Source organism: Scleropages formosus, chromosome 12, assembly GCF_900964775.1.
Source record: "Scleropages formosus chromosome 12, fSclFor1.1, whole genome shotgun sequence".
NCBI classification, from domain to species: Eukaryota; Metazoa; Chordata; class Actinopteri; order Osteoglossiformes; family Osteoglossidae; genus Scleropages; species Scleropages formosus.
The window spans coordinates 23903948-23928889 of NC_041817.1; the positions used below are offsets into that span (position 1 = coordinate 23903948).

Consider the following 24942-nt stretch of genomic DNA (forward strand, 5'->3'; position numbering starts at 1 on the left):
TGTGTTGCCGGGTTAGGCTCCGGTTCACCGTGACCCCGCATGGGACAAGCGGTTTCAGACTGTGTGTGTGAGGTGTGCGGGAGAGAGCTTTGCAAAATGTCTCCTGTGTGTTGTACTCTCCATTTGCCAAACACGTAGTCTGATAAACTCCAACAATTGCGCAACAGTGGGGAGGGAGGGAGGGGAAAGTACTTAGTCATCATATTGCTATAATTCCTACAGAGAGAGGTGTCCTTCATGTCACTGAATAAACACATGACCAACACAGAGGTGGCGGTGCTGAACTTCAGCCAGATGCTGTGTGTGAACAGGCTGAATTCAACTTGTTTTCAATGTGTGTGTTGATCACTCTCTGGAATATTACATTTATGGGCTAAATCAATACCATTAGACTTTCACTAGAACATACACTGACAAGCTGACTTGAATAGTCAACAACTGTAAGAAATTTGAGACCTCAAACGAATATCACATTGCATAGACTAATGAGCAACAGAACAGTACGAAGGCTTAGATTTAAAAAGTTACCTGGTCGCATGGTGGCACAGCAAGTAGTGAGGCTGTCTCACAGAGCCTGGGTGGTGCGAGAGGCCAAGGGTTTGATCCCTGCTCAGTCTGTGTAGAGTTTGCAGGCTCTCCCTGTGTCTGCTTGGGTTTCCTATGGGTGCTCTAGTTTCCTCCCACACTCCAAAGAGCTTCTGTTCAGGTTCACCCATAGTGTGTGTTCCACTGATGTATGGATGAGTGACCCAGTATAAGTAGTGTATCTGGGTGCTCTGGTTTCCTCCCACAGTCCAAAAAACATGCTGTTCAAGTTCACCTATAGTGTGTGTCTGAGTGACAGAGAGTGTGTGTGTGTTCCACTCATGTATGGATGAGTGACTGAGTGTAAGTAGTGTATCTAGCAGTGTAAGTCACTATGGTGAATAAGGTGTGTGGGCTGATAACACTACTAACAGTTTATTGGAAGTTGCTTTGCAGAAAAGCATCTACTAAATAAATAAACATAAATACTACACAGCTGGTAGTGTGGTGGTTAGAGCTCCTGCCTTTGGATCCAAAGGTCATAGGTTTGATTCCCACCTCTAACTGTAATACCCTGGAGTAATGTACTTTCTCTCAAATTGCTCCAGTGAAATTACCCCAGCTGTATAAATCAACAATAAGTACCTAAACACTCTAAGTCTCTTGGCAGAAAGGCACCAGGTGAATGAATTAATGTAACTGCTTGCCCCATATGGGGTCACAGGGAGCCAGAGCCTAACCTGGCAACACAGAGTGTAAGGCTGGAGGGGGAGAGGACACACCCAAGATGAGATGTCAGTCTGTTGCAAGGCACCCCAAGCAGGACCTGAACCCCAGATCCACTGGAGAGCAGGACCCAGGCCAGCCTACTGTGCCCCCATTAGTGTAATGATAATATTTATTTTACTAGTAATAATAATGTATATTATATAATGTTGGAAAAGTGCTTTCAAGAAAAATTTCAGCTCAGACTGAAACTTGTACCAAAATGTTTTTCTGCATTTTTTGTTGTAATTCGAATGTAAGCTTTACTATTGAGTACCAAGGAGCATGAATGGATACACAGTCGTGTACAAAGAGTGTGCTGCACTACTGATCCAGGTCTTATTAAAATGTTACTTTGTGAAGGACCTAAATGTCATACTCTTCCAACTACAGTTTTGTCTGACTTTTTCATGCCAGGACCAAAATGTGAGCGAAAGAGCACTGTGAGGAAGAGCACGGTTAAGGACTGCTGAAAAGTGCCTTTATGCCGGAATCAGGACCTTTACAGGACATGCAGGTATGTATGCAACCAAGACACATGAGATGTCCAAATGGAAATTTCCTGTATCCAAAACAGATATTCCCATTTTTATTTATTCATCAACTTTTATTAATCTAAATCAATAAGTACATTAAATGTGAGTAGAACAAATATTATGTGATGATGATGCTCTGATGCACTGTTTTTCAACTGTGCCCTAGTATCCATGAAATATACTCCTTTGGGGAATCGTTGTTACAGTTTTCTGATTTCTCCATAGCTCCCCAAAAAACTGTATCTTTCAGGAGCTTCTCTGAAAACATTGCGAAACCTCCTCATTCCTTTGCTGCAGTGGAGTAACACCATACGGTGCTCAGTGAAAGGACGTCCAAGGAGAATCGGCACTGCCTCTTTAAACGATTAGCATACGACGTCCAGGACGCACGCAGACGCCGGTCTGTGATTGGCGGAGGAAGCGCACGCCCTCCCGGTTGAAAGGTCACCGGTCGGCGACGTACATCCCGGCAGTCATGGCGTCTCATAGAGTCACTCCAGCTCTGCAGAGAGTTCTGTTCACCTGGCAGGTGAGCGACTCGTCACAAAGTGACACATTTAAAGTGTTTCAGTGCTCCGCTGTTACATTGTTGCAGTGTAACAGTTTCGGCGGAGCGGAATATTCAGGGTCGTTGCTGCTCCTCTGTCTGTGTGTGAGTGAGTGAGTGTGTGGATTCCAGCCTGCCAGAGGGGAGCAGGTCGACTCGTCTCGAGTCACTCTCTGTTTTGTTTAAAAACGTGTTCCAGCTGTAACACACACACAGCTCACACGTGTTCCTCACGAGTCTTTTGCACGTTTCTAAACTCTAACACATGCTCTAAGTCGTGCTGGACTGGAAAAGGGGACTCTTGTCTTCTTGTCAATCAATCATTGTCAATGTCACAGGGTTGGGACTCGTCACTAGTGTGTGTGTGCGTGTGTGGGGTGTCCCTATTTTTGATATTCAGTGTGAGCAGCAGCGTTGTCATTTCTTACACGTGATTTTGTACAAACTAAGCAAGAAAACCAGCTGTTTTCTTTGTCTGAAGTAAAGTACAGTTTGTCCACACTTCACTTGTATATAATATAATTTTATTACATTAGGTTTCACAAAGGGGGAAAGGACAGTCATTTATATTGTTTTACACATAAACTTATATATATCTTTTTTTTAATGTTTGCATTTTTTTTTTTAGTGTGATCTGTGTGAAATTAACTCGACTTTAAAGTTTAAGGTTTACCACCAAGAACCTTCTTCCTAAAACTACATCTGACTTGTCAAAATTCAGCTCTTAGCAAACACTAACTTACTGAGTGACATCTCCAGACACACACATACACATTTTCTGAACCGCTTGTCCCAGATGGGGTCGCGGGGAACCGGAGCCTACCCGGCAACTCAGGGCCTAAAGCCGGAGGGGGAGGGGACACACCCAGGACGGGACGCCAGTCCATTGCAAGGCACCCCAAGCGGGACTCGAACCCCAGACCCACTGGAGAGCAGGACCCGGTCCAACCCACTGCACCACCGCGCCCCCTTCATACACACACATATATATATATATATATATATATATTCCCACCCCTGTTTTTGACAGAACGTGTAATGGTCTCAGGTCTTCTTAAACATTATCACAATGTTGTACTTAAATGTGTAGAACCTTTAAAAGTACATAAGAGAGTCTTTATAGTATATTACTTAAGGGGGAATTAACATACTGTATCACACCTTGAAGGGTCCTGGTCCAACCTGGTGGTCACACTAGTATGTCTCCTGGTTTGCTAAAATAGGAAAAAAAACAGCTCTTCATTTATTTTCTGTATTTTAGACATCAAGATCCTGCAGGTTTACAGTGATGATGTTTGTTCTGATAGTTTTTTTTTTTTTTTTTAATGACGTAACCTTCTGATCTTGTAGGAAATCTTGGTTTAATTTATTCTTGAGCTTCTTGAGATTTACTTTACAGTATAGAGGTGAGAGAATTACAAAGAGATTAAAAAAAAAAATTGAAAATTCAGTTTTACATAACATTTGTGACTTGGTAATTTTGGATAACTTTTTAATATCCCTGCTTGCATGAATAGTCAGTTCAAAACAGCTGTTTAATTCCATCCTTTTTGAGATGTCTGCGGATTATAAATTACACAACAAAAGTATGTCAGACAGGTTGTATTTCTGGAGTGTAGAAGTATAGTATATACTTATTTATACATATTTTTAATTTTTGCTTTTCTGCTCTGATCTTGCAATGTCTTATTGCTTTACAGCACGTGGCCTGGAAGTCAAGATGTTGTGCAGTTGCCTCTCATGCAAAATATTCAACAGTTTATGATCCTGCTGAAAAGGTGGGTGTGAAATATTTTCTTCTTCAACACCCCCACCGATCTGCGTAGACTTTTATAAAGACTTTCTTGAAAAATGAGCACACTTACAGGATGACATAGCTCTTAGGAAATTAAACCAAGAAGGTACCGTTACTGTAAGGAAGAGGATGCAGTGCATCGGGGCTGAGGGCAGTTAGAGCCTATAAGACACGTTTCTGAATCATATAACTGCTGCGGAGGCTAAATAATTGTCTGCGGTGGTTTACTCACACCTGCTCAGCACCCCGACCTTTATAAAAAATAAGTGTCTCCAACTTTGAAGGAAATGTTCGATTCACAGCCCCTGGAACCACATTGTTGCATCTCAGCAGCTTTGATCTTCAAACAAACCAAGCGCGCCTTGAGGGACGGCGAAAACGAGAGGTGTTACTGTTTTATAGCTGCCGAGGGACTTAATGGGAAAACACATATGGTGTGGTCCCATTCTTCAAACCTTGTTAAGAATTCTCAGCTTTACTCTGGTTGAAGTGCGCTTTTTTTGTGGCTATTGTTGTCTCTGTTCCTTCTGTTTATTATAAAAGCTTGAGCAGTGCCTGCAGAGAAACTATGTGTTTGAATCCTACTTTGTGTTTGCTAGACAGAGTCATAAAAGCAGAATCTGGGGAACGTACTGGACGCTTCCAGCTACCATGAGTGTGGCCGGGAGCAGGGCATACCCTTACAGCCAAAAGGTTGCTGATTCAAGACCCAGAGAGGTGGTCTGTCCTAGTACTCTTCAGAACCATATTTGACCTGAGGCAGCTGGTAGCATAGTGGTTAGAGTTGCTGCCTTTGGACCCAAAGGTCACAGGTTCAAATCTCACCTCTGGGTGTGGTACCCTTGAGCAAGGTACTTACCCTAATTTAGTTCAATAAAAAAAATTACCCAGCTGTGTAAATGGGTGAATAATTTTAAGCTTGCAATTATAATAATTGTAACCTTAACATGGTAAGTTGCTTTGGAGAAAAGCATCCGCTAAATGAATAAATGCAGAATCTAAAGTGCTCTGTCTGAATAAGTGGTTACTGTTATAAATCTCTTGGGATTAAAGAGTTTGCCGAGCAGTGACTTGATGGCAGAAAACAGATAATCTTTCCGAGCGTTGAGATGTTTTTCCTGTTGAGTTGTGCTCTGCAATTCTGTCATTTTTTTTTTTAAAGTTAACATGAAGTCAGTGCCTCTTCCCGTGTAAGGTTGAGACCAGTCTATCTGCGATTTATGTGATGTCTGTGCTTTTTATGTGCGATTTCTCAGCTTTGTATGGAGATATGAGAAAGTAACACATTTAAATGTCAACGAGTGATTGTTGCAGTCTTTGGGGCATCCAGTGCCTTTGTTCTCGGCCCTAAGTCCACCATCGTAATGTTGTTAAGCAGACGTATGCAGTTGTTGCATTTAAATGAACTTTTACGACAAAGCAGTAGAACTGTTGTTGGTGTCTCCAGTAAGATAATCTCGAGGGAGCGATACCAGAGTAAACTGGTTGTTCACAAAGTCTCTATCAGCTGCTGTTCATCTGTCTTGCAGACATTTGATAAGATCCTCATTGCAAACAGAGGAGAAATTGCTTGCCGGGTAAGTGTCTTTATACCTTTACATCTAAATATGTAACTGAAAATGCAAATATGTTTTTAGAAATGGATGACGCACATTTATTTTTTTGCTTCCACAGGTGATGAAAACATGTAAAAAGATGGGGATCAAAACAGTTGCCGTTCACAGCGATGTCGACTCCAGTGCGGTAAGTTGAATCAGACATCAAATTCTTATTTTCTCTTGTTTTTTCTTGTTCCTTTACTGTCTTTCCTGTGTTTCGTCTTCATGGGGGGGCAGTCAAGCTCCTGTGATGATTCTGTCGGTTTGCTTCATACTCACGAGAAAAATGTGTTGTTTTTGCTGTATTTTCGTGAACTCATCGAAAGGATGTACACGGTTACGTGATATTGATCAGGGGTTGGGGGGGAGTGTAGTTATGACCCGTTAACTCTGTTTGTCTGGATTCGTTGCGAAGACTGTTCAACGGCATTTCTTACTTCCGCTGCGTTTATCAATGAATCGATTTGCCCCGTAGAGCGCACCTCAAATCCCCCTATTGATGTTATCAGCCCAAAGGAACTTGATTTCAGTCAGAGCCCTGAATGCATGTGAGCCAGTGGGCCGGAAGGATCTAATTTGATCGACTATGACGCTCGGGTCTCGCAAGCTGACTGTTTGGGACCCCCCACCCCCATCAACTCCTCTGACAGCTGAGCCCCATTATGGTCAGTGAGCTCATCGGCGGGCAGTCAGCTGGCACCTGCAACACATCGATGTCCGCACAGACGTACAAATTTTTTTGTATCGTTAGTGCCCGGACTGGGTTTGATTTGGGATGAGGTATGGTCCTTTTCAGAGGAGGACATGCTGGGTGTGCGGTTGATGCTCTTGCTCTCAGTGTGTTTCCTTGGAATCCGTCGGACTTGAAGAGTTACTGTTAACTGGAATACCTGTGTGAAGTGTGATCCTAATTTTGATACATACAATAAGGCCTTGACTTCCAAACGTTTGGAGATACGAACAAATCTGTGTGCTCTGAAGCATTGGGGGAGAGTTGTTGTTCCCTCTCATGTTCTTAAGTTGAGAACTTAATCTTCTGTTCATCTAGTGATTGTGTGTTTAATGGAACTCGGTCCTCCTTCATTCCACTCTCTGTGTTAGGAGAATTGAGTAAATTTGGTCAATGTGTGGCTCTTGCACACACTGAATTTGTGGAACTTAGGAATTACACGGTGGCTTACGGTTTTTGCATCTCTCAGAAATTGTTTGGCCCTGCAGTTTACCATCTGTCACTGTGTATATGAGGAATTTTCTTGCATTTTCGTCTTGGGCTGATTTGGTGATGAAAGGTCGGGAGTGTTTGCGCTGCAGCATGTTGTCACAGTTCGCTCTTGTACAGATTAACTCTGCATACATGCAGTGCATTTTTACCATACAGGGAAACCTTAGCAGTTCTATTTTTGTGTCTGTTTGTGTGGGGTGGGGTGGGGGGGTACAGGTGGTGCACTGCATATATTTGAGGTACATCTGGAGTCATCTCCTGTCACTTGTCACTTTTCTTATATGTGTATGTTTGTAATAGTTGTCACAGCGTTTTGCCATAGTAGTGATGAGACTAAAACGTTATTGATCCCAAGGGAAACCGCATGAGGCTGCAATAGTTTTTACTTGTTTTTATAAGACAATAATGATTGACAGCTATTCGTTTAGCAGACGCGTTTCTCTAAAGCGACATACATCTCAGAGAGCGATACAGTGAGTGCGCTACATCAACAGAAGGATGATTCATGAACTTCTCCACTTCTTTGGATTTTCCACGTTTTCAACGTCTTACAGTCCAGGGCTGCGGGTTACGCTGAGGGGCACCTTTTGTGAGCGCTTATGGGTAATGTGGTTAGAGCTTCTGCCTTTGGACCCAAAGGTCGCAGGTTCAATTCCCACCTTCAGCTGTCCTACCCTTGAGCAAGGTACTTACCCTAAAATTACTCATCTGTATCAAAATGGGTAAAAAATTGAGAGAAGCTCAACATTATAAGTCGTTTTGAAGAGAAGTGTCAGCTAAGTGGATGTAAACGTGATTGATAGTTAGGTGACGTTGAGTGTGGCCTCTTGAGATGTTGCTGTGGTGAACCACTGTCACGGGAGGTGAATGGGACAGACAGGACTGTGATGTCAGAGTAATTAGTCTTCTTTCGAGCATAAAGAACCTTGATGCTATAAGGGGGTAAGTGAACACGGTTCACGGAGAGGAAGGGGGAGGCACAGGAAGCTCTTTTTCGAGCTGATCAATCGGTTCCTCTTAGAATGTCCTCATTTCCCTGCTGTTTCACCTCATCGATTCAGCTGCTTCGGGGTTTTTCTCCATTCCCACCAGGCTATGGGCCCCTATCAGACGCTGCTCTGACCTTCACCGGTTGTGTAGCTTCCTTGACTTGAAGTTATACGGATTCAAACCTCGGACGAGACCACAAAATTTGCTTTGTCAAAAAAAAAAAAAAGAGTATATTTGGCAGCACTTTTCAGATGTTGGGTTTGCTGGTCGCTTTTGAAAAGGCGCTAAGAAATGCTCGACTGCATCGCGTGGCGACGGTTGTTAATGTTTTGTTTCGCAGATGTCACAGCCGTGTTTGCGGGAAGATGAAAGGCCTCTCTGTTTCTCGCTCCCCCTTTCAGCGTGCAAGCGTGATCGCAAACTCCAAAACGTGACACGATCCGCCGATACGTTGCGCAGAAGTGTGCTATGCCTCCCCCCAACCCCCACGTGCCCCGTTCCTCTCATCTCCGAGGCACGTGACCCTCAGGGGCGTCGTCGATAGGTGAGCCGGCTAGCGCCAAAGACGAAGCGAGCCCCCCCACTCCCCAGCCCACCCCATCTCTGGTGAACGTGGTCCCTCACCGCAGGGGTCTCAGAAGCCCCGTCCCGCTGAACACTTTGACAAACAAACGTGAAACGTTGTTGACAGTCGCTTTTACGACGAAGTGGGAGGATGGGGAATTGCCAGCGAGGATTAATATTCATGACAGATATTGTCATAACCTTAAAATCTGATGAAACATGGGTTGGGGGGGGGGCTATTTGAAGTGTGCTGCGTTTCAGCAGGTTGGTTGTTTTTTCTTACATGGGGGTTTACAGCGCCCTAGTTTTGCCGTCGTTACCTATTGAAAGGTGGCAGCGGAGGGTGAATAATGCAGTAAGAGGAGGGGAAGTGTATGCGCGCACTTATCTATATTTTATTTTTTCTTTGGCAAGGGTGCCGGATACGCACGGGCTGGCTGGCTGGCCGGCCGAGGGGCGAGCGGGAGTAGACGAGCGCAGCAACAAGCCACCCTGAATTTATCCGCGCTGGTGACGCTCTTTAGACATGGTGTATTTAATTGAAGGTGCCTGTGGCACAGCGGTGCAAGGCTAAGGGGAATTATTAAGCATTAACCATGCTCCTTCTGGGAATTTAGTCCTAATCAAGGAGCTGGCTCGCCAACTCGGGGGTTGATGAGAATTACGACGATTATGACATGTTAGCACATGTCTTTAGGACTAGTGGACAGGCGATGAGTTAATCAAGTGCTGGATTAAATGGCCCCCATGCTGCTTTTCTAACTACCCTCCGAGTCTGTCAGTCTCCGCTGACAACTTCCTCTTATTAGGGTCATGCTTATTTTTAATAGCTTATGTATATATAGTTTTTTTTTTTGTTTCTTTGAATAATTCATTGGTTTTTGCGGCTGTTGTCCCTGTTAAAGGCTCAACGCAAGTCCCTGACTACAGAGTCTCCAATTAGGTGTCTTTAAGCATAAACTGTTCTTTATTCTTACGCATTTATCTCTGGCGCTAATGCAGTGACGGGTGTTCGGCCCCTATCCTTGTGTAGCCAGTTGATGTTGCGTTCGCTTTACCTCGTCTGGGCACATAAAAACAAACAGTTAAATGCAGTCAGCTCTGCTGTGTTGGGTGTGTTAACTATTTGATTTCAGTGAATAAACCGTTTACATAGTGGGGCCTTTTGTGGGTGTGATTTACTCTCACATTTTTGGTTTATTTGAATCGGCGATAATGTGAACCCGTTCCAAAAATTCAAAGTTGCACCACTCATTTTTTTGCCTTTAGTACTTATAGTATTTGCGAGCTGTCATGTTACAGTTAGGCATGTGGCCAAAGTGACGAGTGTAAAGAAGCGTTCTGGTCTCCAAGTGGAGATGGTAAAGGAAGGGCTGTGACGCTGCAACAGAAGTTAGATGTTGTTGATCACCTTGAAAGAACCGAAAGAGCAAAGTGTCACCAGCTGCGTAGTCTTTCATTGTTTCCATGTGCGCTGCCATTTAGTTGCAACAAATTGTGTTTTTGGGAGGTTTTGCCCTATATTCTAATTGGATTTTAGGTGTGTCCTATTTTTTGGAGGGCGATGATTAGTGTGCTCTAGCCCAACCCTATTTTTCCCATTAATTAGAACTTATCTGTATTATGCAAACTGACTATTTATTCAGAATTCTGTGTAATTCCTATTTATTCAGTATTTATTATTTTTAAAGGAATTTTTGTTCAGTTTTATTAATTTTATAGTACCATGTTATCAGTCAGTTTGAGTTTGTCATAAGATGGTGAAGCGGATCGCTCTTCCAGGGCTGCAGGACACCGAACACGCTAAAGAATACAGTTTCGAAAGGGATGCGTGGGACCCGATACATAGGGCGTCTATGAAATTGTGTGAATTAACTGTGATTACGTTACCGGCTTGATTCAGGAGATGTGCCCGCATACAACGTGCATTTGGGGAACCTTGAGGGTTCTAACCCTGAAGCTCCGCTAGACCTGCTGTCCGAGCTGTGGCCGCCCTCAGCGTGCGGTCCCAGCGCTCGTGATAAAGATCCCTAACTCCGGTATCTTGATAACTACCCCCCTGCCCCTGTGGCCTTGCTATTCGCAGGGTATCCACCCCTCAAGTCTTTCCTTACACAAACATCATGATGGGTAGAGTGACCAGGCCCAATACCCAGGATGCCTTTGCATGTGTGAAGAGCACCTTATAAAAAAGCTATTAAAGATTTTATTTCCATGTAACCGCTGCTTGCTCCTAGTGCCTATTTATATCAAATGATGCTTGATGTGCAGCGTATACAGGTACATTAGAGAGGCGTGCACGTGTGCGCTTGCTTTGTGTCTGCATTTGTATGTTGCACGGGAATGTATTGATTGTCTGTTTTCAGAAGCAGCTGGCTGCAGCCTTGGGATGGTGGCACAGGTGATTTACACCAGGGAGTGCATTTTGCCTTCCAGCCTCTTTTATGTGGGGGTATTTTATTTGTTTCTTTTATTTTTTTTTTCCCCCCCTTGCTCCTCTCTGAAGAGATTTTTTTCCCCTCTCTTTTCCCCCCTTTTAGCTGAAGATCTCTCTGCCGCTTGTTTTCTGCCCGGTGCTGTTTGGTGTCGCCCGTTCAGAGAGGGACTCTCTGCGTCTGTAGTCCGGATTTTTGCGACGTAACATTTCTAAAGGAAATGACTGCGCCGGAGCGATTTGCCGTTGCTCCTAGTGTTTCTGAAAGCAAGGCGTTCACGCCGTTTTCCGGACCCAGGACGGTCCCGTTCTTGAGCCACGTTTCTCAGAAAGTGTAACGCTGATTGACTGCGGTGTTCAGCCCGGTAATGTAGCAGCGGAGATGCACAAAGTATAAGGAGCAAGAGGACTTGCTCTTAGTATTAAGCGCTCTCTCCCCCACCCCCATCGCTAATAAAGCCACATTCCCTGCTGATGGAAAATTGTCAGTTTACCTCAAACTACAGGGGGTTTAGCAATCAGCCCCTAAAAAAGCACTGGCGGGTTGACATGCTGTGCTGCCGGGTCTCGGGGGAAGGCCTCAACTGCACCTTTGCATGCGACGCCGCTGTTTGCCAACGAGCGGCACGCTGCACAATAGAACCGTTATCAGCCGTTACGGCCCGAGCCTCGGCATGATGGGAAACGGCTTAATTTGCCCTCGTCCTGCTATTACCTTTGCTGCGAAGGACGTTGGAGTCGGAGCGCCGGTATTTTAAGAGAACAAATAATAATAAATGAATTCGGACAAGTATCATGCAATAACGATCACTAGTAATGTGTCAGATGGAAGCAGCGATGGGAGAGATTTAATGGTTTAGGCTGCGCTCTAATGTCAGTTTGTACAAATGTGCTTTTCTTCTCGCTGGTTTTGACTCACGCGCAGTCTGTCAGCAACACATCCGCACACTAATAAGCTTAAACAAAGGCCAAATGTTGTTATATTCCCTTATAAGAACACTTTCCCGTTAGTGGGCAATAATTAACCGTTCCTTGCTTGCACATAAGCTAACTGAAAGTGATGTAAATTTATACCTGAACAGGGACTTGCTCGGTTTGGGGGGGAGGGGTCCCTACGGGGAGTATGGTTTTAGGGAAGGGTTCTAGACCACACGTACTGGCTGATTTACTAGCCGCCTAGTTCTGCAGAAACGTCACTTCTGGTAAAATGCTTCTGCTTAAGTTCTGGCCTTTACTGTAAGTGACCTCAGATGGTGTTGGTAGCGCAGACATTTTGCCCTGGAGGCAGGAGGGTGATGGGAACGTGTAACATGCAGTTATTCTGCTTTCTACGCTGGCCTCTTTCCTTTAAGAATTTCATCCCACCTCCGTTCGTTTGCAGCTCTTCCTTTAGCAGATGCTTCTCTCAAAAGCTACAAAGCAGCTCTGAGTAAGCAGCAGTGTATTTCACCAAATAAGAGTTTAGATACATTTGTTGATTTACCTGATGCTTTTCTCCAAAGCGACTTACAATGTTAAACTACCTAGATTTATTTACCCCTTTATACAGCTGGGTGGTTTGACTGGAGCAATTTAGGGTAAGTACCTTGCTCAAGGGTACTGCAGCTGGAGGTGGGAATTGAACCTGCGACCTTTGGGTCCAAAGGCAGCAGCTCTCACCACTACACTACCAGCTGTTTCCAGATACAGACAGATGGTTATAAAAGCATTTTGTCCAACGACTCCGTTTTTGCCGACACACATTACCTGAGTAGCTGCTTGTAGAACGGAGTTCGATAAGAACTATAGGGTGATCAGGACTTTGACATTGTGGTGTGACTCAGCTTTACATAGTTGTTTAGAGATCGGGGGGAGATCTGTCCTAAAGAGGAGCGTTTTGAGACCCTTCTAGAAGATAGAGCAGGGATTCAGCGACTCTGAGGCACAGAGAGAGCTCATTCCAGTACACAGTGGAGCAAAAGTGAGAACCAACATACATCTGTTTTTGGACCCTAAGCTGCTATAGATGGAGAAGCACGGCATCTTCTCCATGAAATGTAGTCATAGTTCATTACAGTACAATGTTTGTAGTGTTGTTTAAGTTCACTTTATTTGTGGCATACTCTAGTAATGCTCAAAGGGAGAAGACTAATACAGATTGCTGATTAATATAACATATGTAGGGAACACAAAGAGAATGGAATTGAGCAAAGGAGTTATACATGCCTGACTGGTGTATTAATGAAAGGGTTACTATATCTGCCATACAGGAAAATAGGGATTTCTATAATTTTTATTTATTTATTTTTCATTTATTTATTTTTTTTTTACTGCACTCTGAGGATGATCCAATTAGCGGCACTATATCTAACAGGTCTTAAGCAGGCTGAGTTTAGAACACGGTGTCAAGGTGTCTTGCTTGACAATTAAATAATTTAAAATAAAAAAAAGTCATTCCGTAGACCTTTAATTCGGCAGTTTAATGAGATGGAGCTGGATTGAAAAAGTATTAACCGAGAGACAAATTAATCATGCAGCCAATTAGCAGTGAGTGACAGGCATGGCTTGGCGGCGTGCGTCCGCCTGCTATTCCTGACCAACTTTCTCAATTGAATTCATTTAAAAAGTGAACCGCACAGGTTCCAGCGACATATTTGTACGTTTGCCGTAATTGCATCACCGTGCCGGCTTTTGGTTTTAAATTAAACGTAACGTCGTGCAAAGCAAACGGCGAATCGTGTCTGCGTTTGAGCGTGGCGAGGGCTGTCGAGGCCCGGATCTTTAAGTGGCTCTGATTTCTACCAGCGGTGTCTTTCTGGCCATATTATCAAGGGTCCTGCAGATGCGATATGCGATGCGAAATGCATGCTGATGTGTTCTTCCGAGGAAGAGAGCCCTAACGTCTCCAGTAAAACAAACAAAGGTGCGTTTAAATGGCAGGAAAGGATCTCCCACAGCAAACGGTGCATGCTGTAAAATAATTTGTAATTGGCTTGAATCGAGAAGGTGAACTTATTTTGGTTTGGCGCTGATTATCATCACGGTAACGTGACTTTGACCGGCAGCATTCGTCTCTCCGCCGCAGGATTTCAAAGCCTGAGAAAACGCCGCGTAGGTCACGGCTCGGCTCGGCTCGTCAGCGACAAGTAGATGCTTTCCATCAATAAAGGTGTAAAAAGTGGAAGCAATGTCTCGTTTTAGCAGCCCGGTGAAAAGAAAAGTGGGGAACAACTGGCCCATAAACACCTCCCCTTCTCCACGCTGTTGATCCAGTTGTTGATGGTAATTCCCAGGAATGTTTCCCCCGAGTGCAATTGTCTGTCACTTAATTAGCTGTGGTTCTGTCACCACATGGTCCTCAGGTGTCCGTCCGCGCGCGTCTGTGTGTGCGTGTGTGTGTGTCAGGTCCACGGTGGTTGTCAGGGTAGCACCTACACACTCGACAAAGGTCTGTTACACCCACCAGTTGTCTTCACGCAAGTCATGTTGAAACCAACAGAAGCTTCAAGAATGACTGGATACAGAGTGTGTTGTGCATTTTATGTGCGTGTGTTGTGTGACTCACACAAATTTAGATCGGACTTCGGTGAACGCGCACGACGGCTCAAGTATGAAACGCATGAGATAATAAATGGTCGCTTTACGTATTGACCAGAAATCTCGTTTTCCCTCCTAGTGGTCATTTGTTTACTCATTTTCCCAACCCTTTTCTCCAAAGTCAGTGTGTGAGGTTTGTATATTAATCTGCTCACAGTGATTTCCCAGCGCTGTTTTTACTGCATCAAGAGTAGTACAGCAGGAACGGGATTCGAACCCGGGTATTTTCACTGTCGAGCGAGGGCTCTAGCCGCTACGCCATCTGCTGTTCCCCGTCGTACCAGGTCCGTACCGAAGTCCTGTGATGCAGGGCGCCGCACTTCCTTTTTAGTACATGTGATTCTAATAGTGCGCCCGTCCCGTGGTGCCATCCTCAAGTACGCGCTCCGGGGGGGCGTCAGCGGACGAGCTGAAGTGTTGTCACCCCTTCGCTCCTCACCTGTGTTTCGTTCGGCATCTGGGTCGCGCGGTGGTCAGAGCCACTGCCTTTGGACCCAGAGGTTGCAGGTTCGAATCCCACCTCCAGTTGCAGTACCCTTGAGCAACGTACTTGTTCAAAATTGCTCCGGTAAAGTTACCTGGTTGCATAAACGGATAAATAATTGTGGATGGTTTAACATTAGTAAATTGTTTTGCAGAGAAGCCTCAGCTAAATGAATAAATTACATATTTTTCTTCCATTTGGAAATTTCAGTCATTGCCGAAGCGTGCGATCTAAGCGACGGCCGCTTAACATCTTCGCCATTTTCACGGCCTCTCTGTTTGCACAATAGATACGTTTGTTTGGCTGCTTCCTTTCTAAGCGGGGCTGTTAATTAGAGCTGTGCTCCAGCTAGCGGTGGCAGGTGGGGGTTAGCATGGGGCTACATGAAAGGGCTCTAACGCACTCTTTTGTGTATCTGTAATGCAACACACGTCTCCTTCTGCCACTTTCCGGCAAGTCCTTTAACTCGTGCGTTCGTGTCTCCTTCACTCCGTTTGGTCTGACGTGGCCAGTGTGCGCGTGTCCTTCTCTTCCAGGTGCACGTGAAAATGGCGGACGAGGCGGTCTGCGTCGGCCCCGCTCCCACCAACAAAAGCTACCTCAACATGGACGCCATTTTGGAGGCCGCGAGGCAGACGGGAGCCCAAGCTGTGAGTGTGAAAGGAGTCCGGGGGCCGAGGCGCCGCGGAGGCTTAACCGTACCCCGAATGCAAAATCCGGGCGGGGGGGACAAGAAAGGGCGGGCGGGGGACGGGGGCGAGCCACGGACGGCGTTTGATATTCCACTTTAGGCGGCGCTTTCCCCCACGCCCGGGTGCGAATGCGAGTGTGGTAGCGGGCGCGCCGAAATCAAAGGGCCCCGCGGCGTCTGGCCGTGCTGCCGGCGGCTGCTGCAGGTGGCTCTTGGATTCAGCCTTCACCGCGGGGAACATCTCGGGCCCCGGCCCAAATCCGAGTCCCTTCACAAGACGGAGGCGGAGAAAGGGAGACCCAACATGGACACAAAAAAGGGACGGGGACAATGGCGGCGAGCGCGCAAGTCTGGTGGTTCGCTGCCCGTTAGATCTTTTGAGCCGCTGTCATTGGCCTGCTTGGGCTGTGACATTCAACACGAGACACGGAACAATTAGGGAGGCCCGTGAGCTGTGGCGCAGCGGTGGACACGTAGCCAGCACGCATGCGCGCGCACGCCTCGAACCCAAACGAACGTGTGCGGAGTCCCGCCACCGATGGGCAGTTGTAGTTTTCCATAATTACGGTTGGTTCACAGAAAAAGATGGCAAATTAAGAAGGTGGCGGCGCTCCCCTCGGCTTGCGTTCTGAAAGGAGCGGTTCGCAGGAGGAATTTCGGGGAAGCACACATTTTATTTGACAAAACGGGAAACAACAAAAACACCGCAGGGGGCAATTGAGCGCATGAGAGAATTAGGAGAGACTTGCATTAACTGAGATTACGCTGCCTGGCTGTAATACGTATGAAATTTTTACTGTCCTCGCCTTTCATGTTCTTGATGAATATTAAGTGTGTTGAACTAAGACTTCTGCGCACGACACGGGTAAACAGAATGCTGGAAGAATAACAAATCACCGCCATTAGTTATAAATGGACGAGATGGGAGGTGGGCTGGAACGTGGAAGACTGCAAGTCAGTCATACAGCATTTTTTTTGCTACATTATTCCTGGTGCCCTTATGCAGAAGGAAACCCCACGGCAGAGGCATGTATGGTTAAAAAAAAAAAAGAGTAAGGTTCAGCTTTGATGTTTAACGGCCGACGGATCAGATGAACAGCCGTTAATCCGGCGTTGCGTCCAAAAGCCTGATCTTAAACTGCACTATGTTCCATAAGCGGTGCAATTATACCAGAAGGAAACTGATATGCAATTAATAAAAAGTATTAATCTGGGTCTGTGAGTAACTCGTCCTGGACACTATAGAAAAACACACCGTCGAGGTTTGTCGTGCGTTGTTTCAGAAAACACAAGGTTGAGCTGAAAACTTAGAAGTAAGTTACTACTACTTACAGGTCAGATAAATAATGAAATAAAATCGCATTTTGTTTTTGAAGGTGCACCCAGGCTACGGATTCTTGTCAGAAAATAAAGAATTTGCCCGGAGACTGGTAAGTGAGAATTAATTTCGTCGTGTGTGTGTGTGTGTATAATGATGAGAGGGCATCTTGGGGGGGTTTGGGGGGGGGGGGGAAAGCTGCTGCTGAAAATGAACATTTTCTAGCGAGACAAGCCAGACTATTTTTTATTTATTAATTTAAATCTTTGCTTTTGGACCATATATTTTTTTTTAAATATTTTGTCTGATTTATTTAACTGCATTTTAATTATTTGAGAATCACAGCCAGTTTGTTTCTTGTGTCTGGTTTGGGGAGAAGGCAGCACCTGCTGAAACATTTACTGCATATTCATTTTAAAATATCCCAGGTTTCACTAATTATTGGGGATCAAGGAGTCAGCTGTTTATTAGATTGTTCGAGAGGTTGGGGATTTACTTTTAATAAAGCCGGTTTAAATCAGTCACTTTCTTCGGCCCTCACGTCTTGGTCTTTGCAGACTGCCACTGAATTGGACTGTTTAGTGTCTCGTGTGTGTAAAGGGTTCCTTTTATTAAATGCTTGTTTAAAGAATTGTAACCGTGATCTAAAGGTGAGCAATTAAGCATTTTTTTATTTCAGTTCTTGGGAGAAGAAAGGCTTCAATTCCATTTCATGATCCGTTTTGAGCGGAACTGTTCATTGATGCAGAGAGAAAGTGTTCCACCCTGAATCCATTCAGCTCTCTGTACCTGAGGCCTTAGAAGCTCTAGACACGCACCTAAAGGAGGACCTTTTTGCCAAAGAAATGTATAAATAAATGGCCTGGCTTTTATGACCAGTGTAAAAGAAGCTCCTGGCACCCAGCCATTAATTTTTGTCCACTCTAAAGGACACATTGAAATGTATTTCTCCATTTTGTGCCTTTAAATGATGCCATTCGTTTGGGGATGGGGTATGGACAATTTCCTGGAAGTCCCAGACGTTTATCCAAAAAAGAAAAAAAAGCAAAACCCTTCTGTCGTTGTCATCTTATCCCAGGAGTATATGTGGTATTTCCTAGTGAAAGAGGTACTGTACAGAATGAATGTGGCTCTAAGAGGAACATGCATTTTGGGGTTTCAAGGGCAGCAGGTACAGCAGTAGTGAGGGCTGTTGATTCCCAATCTGAAAGTATCTCTGGTTCATACTCCCCTCCCACTGTATTAGCATTTGAGTTATTTACCCTGCACTACTCCAGTAAGAGTACCAGGCTGTATACATGTGTACGTTATTGTAGGGGTGGCAGGTAGCATGGTGTTTGCTGTAATATGTCTCTCTGTAGGCTTCAGGCTGAACCATAGCGGGATGGCGGTTGATGTCCCAAGATACCGTCTTCTTTGGTCTGTCTGCCACGATGAGCACAGAAAACGCCTTGCTGGGTGGACGGGATTAGTGTGTGCGCTGTCACTTGTGTGTAAAATTCACGCCGCCAAATGGCACCCTGCATTTCCACTACCTGTTTCCCACCTTCTCCTCCAAGGCCAACCGCGGACGTGAAGCTGCTTTGATGGTAAACGTCGGCGAGATGGCGGCGTTTGGTCCGGGGCCTAGTTCACATCCTGGTGATGCCGCCAGTTTGGTGGAAAACGTATTGATCTTTTGCTGCAAGTCGGCGCAATGTAAATGGCGTTTCCTCCCCTGACATTTTTCCCCTAGGGGCCCGAGAGCCCGTAGAGCGGTCGCCCCGCGGCTCCCTCTACGTATCATGCTGTGCAAATATTTCTTTAGCTTGAATGGGTCGCTGACATGGTGTTTATTTGGATTAGTGTGTTGTTTCCATTAAAATCAATATGTAATGTGGGGAACGGGAAGGAGCGAGTGAACAGAGGGCTGCCGTCCTTCTTGACATGAGTGCTGGAGGGGGAAAAAAGGGAGAGAGATGGGTAACTTGGGATAAAATATATGTGTTTACCGGTATTACAGATGTACGTGATGTTGCAGAGTTAAAGTTTAAAATGAACTTTTTCCTAAAATGTTTTCCAAAAAAAAAAAAAAAAAAACAGGTGAAGATGTTTCTCCTTGGATCACTTAGTTCTTCGGCTCGCCGAGGGAAACGATAATAAAATATGATTGGAGATAAATGGCTGATAAGTGGTGGGGGAAGGAGCTGAATATTCAGATCCATTTGTGTGCCAGTTGGGGGAATCCTCCCCCTCAGCTCCGACTGTCAACCACTTTAGCACTGTTGTTTTAATTTAATTAAAGGTGTGACTGGCAGGGTGAGAACTTAATTTACACAAATCTGGGGGTAAATAAAAACACCAAGGGAAACGTCTTGAAGGGTCATCTGACGGGGGGGGGGAACAAAATTAGCTCTTTGAAAACATACATATTTATTTTTTAATTGGAAACTAAAATGACCAGCAGCTGAGTACTGGCAAAGAATCAGAAGTATTAAGTGTGTTTTTTTTCCCCACTTGAGGCAAAGCGGAAATGGTAATGTTCTGTATGGCACTGTGCCAGTAGGTGGCGCAGTGATTGGAGATATCCTCGCTTTGAATCCCACCCTTACCTGTAGAAAGCTTAAGGTACTAGTCCTGAACTGATACGGTAAAAATACTGTACTGTATAAGTGGGTAAATGATGCTAAAGTTGGTCTTTCTAAACACCAACTCACCTTGGACAGCAAAAATAAAGGGTAAAAAGAACAGGAGTAATACTGGACCAAAAATAAGTCTTTCAGTCCTTCATGAGTCCAACGGTCTTGGTTTGTAGTGACTTTTCTGATGTCATTGTGACCACAGCGATGCTTCTGTGTTCACACATCACTCATCTGAGGAAGAGTTTGTTCCCTCATGACAGCTTCGTCGTCATCATCGCTACTGACAGTTACAGGAGCTCCGTCCGAGCATGACACAGATGGAGAAGAGCATGCAAACCCTTTGCTGATGGCTTCTATCTCGGGTTCCCGTTCGTGTGGTGGTGAAGTATTACCTCATTCTATTGCACTTTTTCCAAGTACTCTGATCAGTACCTGTCTTGTGGGCTCCGGTGTTTTTGATTGCAACATGTTAGAGCCTTGATACCTGCACCCCCTCAGCAAGAGCTCTTCACTCCTTCAACTCTGGCTCATCGGTCATCCTGCCGCGGTGGTTCCAAAATCAAACGTCTGATTCTCGGTTTTCCCTTCAATGTATTGGAATGAGCTCCCCGTGTCCTTCGGAGCTGCCGAGTCCCAGCTTTAAAGAAGAGTCTCAAAACTCCCCTCTTTCAGCACTATTTCTCTACTCGTCTCCTGCTCTGTAAAATGAGTTCAACATTGATCTGTGTATTTCATATGTTCATTCATTCATTTTGAATGTCACTTCTATAGGAGCTACTGAAGGGATGTGAACCGACAACACGGTGGATTCAGATACGCAAGCCGTGCGTCGATAATCCTGTGTCTAAAGGTCTTGTGTCTTTTGTTTTATTTACTTGATCTAATGGGTTCCATCCTGACAAGTGGATGCATCTGCTCACAGGACATTTTTTTTTTTTTTTTTTTTAAAAAAAAAAAAAAAAAAACAAATCTCACTCTTTGGTGGGTATGGAAAAGAGCCCCATCCATACAGATTTCCCTGTCAGTGGACACACAGATGCAAAAAGGCAGGTTTAATTGATGCCAGAGAGAACGAGAATCTTTCCTGACCCGCACCGTTCGGAAAGCACCGGGGTAGACGTAGCCGTGACGGTAACTGCGTCCTGCTGCTGTATGAGAGCCACTGTGCTGCTCCTTAATCTTGGACCGAAAGCATCCTTAAAGTTATGTGCGGTGTCGGTCTGGGAACCATTTGGTCAGTCAGGTCCTGTTTTGTGGGCCACGGTCACAGGTTGGAGAAGGGAAAACGCTGACATGTGGTGAGCTCACGGGCTCCAGTCCCGCTCCACTTTAACGGTCCTTTTTACAGCGGTGCGTTACACACCTTATCCTCGCAGACTGCGATTAGGAGTCTGCCACACGTCATGAGACAGGCCATCTTTTGTGTGTTAAAGCAGGTTTATCTAGCCCTTAATGCCATGGAAAGTGTTCACAAATGGAAAAATCGCGGGGTCACCGGCTTAAGGAATTATTAGTTTAATGAAGGAGAAAAGCGCTTTTCCCCTCAAGGCTTGACAAATGTGAGCCTGAGTCAGGATTTTTTTTTTTTTTTTAAAAAGCACAGAGCAAATTGCACCGTAACCTGATCAGACTGAAGGTGTGTGTGTGCGAGCGCACGCAACTTTATATGTAAATTACATTGTGAAGGAACAAAGTTGCACAGTAACAAGTCAGTAAAACGGTAAACACGTGTACTTTTTAGTAACACTGTATAGCTGTGAAAGCTGGACACTGAAGAGGCAGGAGTGGCAAAGTGCGGGACTTTAAAGGACACCATGGACAGGCAGGAAAACAAGCTGGTGGATGTTGGATCAAATGTAACCAGAACCCCACTGGAGGAACAAATGAAGAGGCTGAAGTTGTCACACCGGGCACATCGATGATTGGAAAAGAAGAGGAGGCTGACCAGGAACGAGGCGGATGGACTCGATAACGGTGACGATGGACACACCCAAGTCTGCACGAAGGACACAAGTGGAGGGCGGAACCTTCTGGAAGCACCATATGTATACTCGGCAAGAGTCGATAGCACTTAAGTGAATTAAGTTGCGTTATGAAGATGATGTTCTGGAGGTGTGTGAGGTGAACAGCATAGCAGTGGACAGCATGGTCCTAAAACGCTGCAGGTAAACTCTCTGAAAAGGCCCTAAACCTCATTTGCTTGAGTTGAGAGGTGAAGCTGTGCGAGGGGCTGTGAGTGAGATTCTCAGCTCTGCAGCTATGGCTGCAAAAATGAACGCTAAGTGGGCGTCACACAGAAATGGCCTGGAGGGTCTCCTTTTACCCCTTGGCTTCCTAGCTACAACCCCCCAGATGTCGCGAGGCTTTGGCCAGCTGGATCATATGAGGTCAAGCGCAGGTCCAGCACAGCCCGATTTGGGCCGTTGGCTTTGGCTTCCCTGTAAAGGGGAACTGAAGGCAAAGGAAATGCTGCATGTTTTGTTTGGAAGCAGATATTCCAGCGTGGATGATGGACTCTTCAGTGCTGGTCAAAGCCCACGCTCTCAGACACAGAAAAGGTGCGGCATTGCATTCTGGGAGATACTTGACTTTGAATCACTTGATAATTTGAGTCCTGTTACTAGTGCTCTGGCAGCTGAACACTAGCTGTACTAAGTAGCTTTGGTGTGTGAATGTAGGTATTTATATTTATTAATTTAGCAGAGGCTTTTCCACAAACTGACATACAACTCGGGGTAAACAGAAGTGCATTTCACAGCAAAGATAATCAGATACACGCACATTGCACATTACATGAGCGGCTGCAACTAGAATTGAGAGCAAGATAGGATATAACAAAGATGATTTTGACAGATGGCATGATGTACATTTTTTGTTCAGGAGGGCAGGGAAGAAGTAGCAGCTCTGAAAAAGATGTGCGTTGAGATGGTTCTAGAATTTCGGGAGGGATTCAGCAGCTGCGAGGGGCAGAGGGAGTTCATGCTAAGCTATGGAGTCATTTTTTGGCTCTGTATTGTTTGTCCGGTACAGTTCTCACATACTTGTTTATTTGTTGTGAGTTTCTGGTAATGAATGCCACTCTCTGCATCGGTTTGGTTTGTAAATATAACAAAATGCAAGGAGGAGAAACTGAAACTGAAAAGGTCACATTTTCCCTGCTGCAGATTTGTGTGCATAGAGTATCCAAAAATCCAAACGCAGCAATGAGTGTGGCTCTTGGTTCCAGTTCCAAATATTTCCACATGGAAGTGTGTCTGTCTGGGCTCGAGGAACGCAAGAACAGCAGGTCAATTAGAAGCAAAGTTCCTCCCTTTGTTCCCATTCGAACCCCCCCGCTAAAGGTAAGCCGCTTCATTCAGCCGAGCTCATTTATTGCTGTAATCTTCTTTTAAAGACTGTGCCCTGCCCACCTTTTTGTGGGCCGTCCCTCGCTTCCTGCCACGTGAAGGGGGGACAATACGCAGATCCCTACCCCCCCACTCTGTGGCCCACCTGCCCCCATTGTGATGCGCCGAGGAGCAGAGAAAAGAAAATGTTTGGTGGGCCGCTGTCCTCTGCGGGAGGAGATTAGTGCCGGGATCCTGCTGGATATGTGCCTCACATCCTCAGGGGCATCTTCTCCGGCCGCCTTTCCACGTTCCCTGTGGCTTCTCGCGTTAATTTATTCACGTTGCTGCTGTTTTTAGGGGTGGGGGTGTGCAGAAACACGATGTACTTAGAGAGGCAGCGGTCAGTCTGTGCACGGAACAGCTTGTCCGTGGGGAGATGATGGGCGATGATAGGCGTGCTCCTGGGGATGTGTGTCTGCCCGCGTGCTTGTTGCGTGTGTTGTGTTTGTGCGTGCTCACGTGTTTGGTGCGTTTGTGGGCTTTCATGCGTTTGCGAAATGCCGTGTTTGAGCACACGCTCAATTGCCGCGTGTCAAAGTGACTCTCCCGGGATGATGGATGGCCAGAGTCTCGCCTGGACTTGCAGTGGCTCTCAGGCCCTGCTGGACGTGTCCACTAACACCACTGCAGAGTCCTCGTCTCCTGGACACCCGTCACTCCGTGCGTCACGTTAGTTCGAACAATCGCTTATTAAAACGTCTTCGGTTTCCGCTGTGCTGCTAATCTGATTTTTCTGGTGTTTCTACTGTATCAGTTCATGGCAAGTACCTTGATCAAGAGTGCTTCTGTTTTTGAGGCCACAGCTCTAAGCGCTGCGCCACCTGCTGCCCCTACCGGAGCATTTACTGCAGTACTCAGTGTTTGGCAGGGTGCAGTATCACACACACACTATGCAATGTTTTCCACCGCTTGTAGTGCACTGGAAGGGGATAGCTGGCTCAGAAAACGCATCTCTTGACTGATTTCTGCTTTAGCCGTGCGAGTTTGAGTTCTCCGAAAACCTTTCAAGGCAGGCGTGTTTGATCTGCGCCAAGCTGACATGTTCCGTTGCACAGAAATATATTAATAATGTCATCGTTCTTAATCAGCGGAATTGGATGTGATTGCATGGTTCACAGGTTGTTAGTCTTTTCTTAAATCAGTCCAGCTGCACAGTTTGTCACACTGAATGTTAGACCTTTTTTTTAAAATTATTATTAGTATTGTTTGCTTGGCTCGTGTTTCTTGCACAGTACAGAGATGTAACCAAATGCGATGTGTCATTATCTGTTGGTGCTGGTAAAGAGCTGAAAGCCTGGTGGACAAAAGGGGAGTTGTGAGAGGGGCTGCGTGCGTGCGTGCGTGCGTGTGAGAGAGTGATTGGCCCTGATGGAGACTCCAGCGCCCCACACTGGAGCTTTCAGACTCACGGAGACGGTGACACATGCATTAGTGCAGACAAAGGTAAAAGCGTATGTTTGCGGCGTATCTCTCGCAGAAGGTGACATCTGTCAGCAGCCGCCTCTGCGCTCCCAGAGTTCCCTGAGTGGTGGCGTGGAGGGACCGCAGACGTGACGGACAGCCACCGACATCCCCCCCATGCTCCCTCCCCGGCTCACCGCCGCCTCGGACCTGGCAGATGGAGGCACGTCAGAATGTTGATTAATTGTTTACGGTCACCTGTCGGCCTCGTCCTCAGCGACGCGGTCGAGGCAGCGGGGTCGCCCAGCTCCTCGGGCGCGTGTCACACAGCAGCCACGGTCTTGTTAAACACGCGGTCCGAATCCCACGCGCACACTGTCCCGACCCGACCGCTGTGGAGGACCCGATGGGCCACGTGGTGCGGGCCTGCATCCGGGCGTGGCGGAAACGTTCCTTATTACACCAAATGTCTCTCCACCTACTTTT

The 24942-nt window shown here is 45.9% G+C and overlaps 1 protein-coding gene across 2 annotated transcripts in view; it reads left to right on the forward strand.

Annotated features, from left to right (window-relative positions):
- Positions 1-2280: 2280 nt before the first annotated feature.
- pcca (propionyl-CoA carboxylase subunit alpha) overlaps positions 2281-24942 on the forward strand; it is a 115009-nt gene continuing 92347 nt past the window's right edge. For both annotated transcript variants that reach the window (XR_001965804.2, XM_018745068.2), the window contains exons 1-6: positions 2281-2355; positions 4074-4151; positions 5698-5745; positions 5843-5911; positions 15573-15686; positions 17104-17157. Coding sequence is in view for 1 of the 2 variants with exons in the window: in XM_018745068.2 (XP_018600584.2) it covers positions 2302-2355; positions 4074-4151; positions 5698-5745; positions 5843-5911; positions 15573-15686; positions 17104-17157 (417 nt within the window). In the remaining variant the exon portion in view is untranslated. The remainder of the gene's footprint in view (positions 2356-4073; positions 4152-5697; positions 5746-5842; positions 5912-15572; positions 15687-17103; positions 17158-24942) is intronic.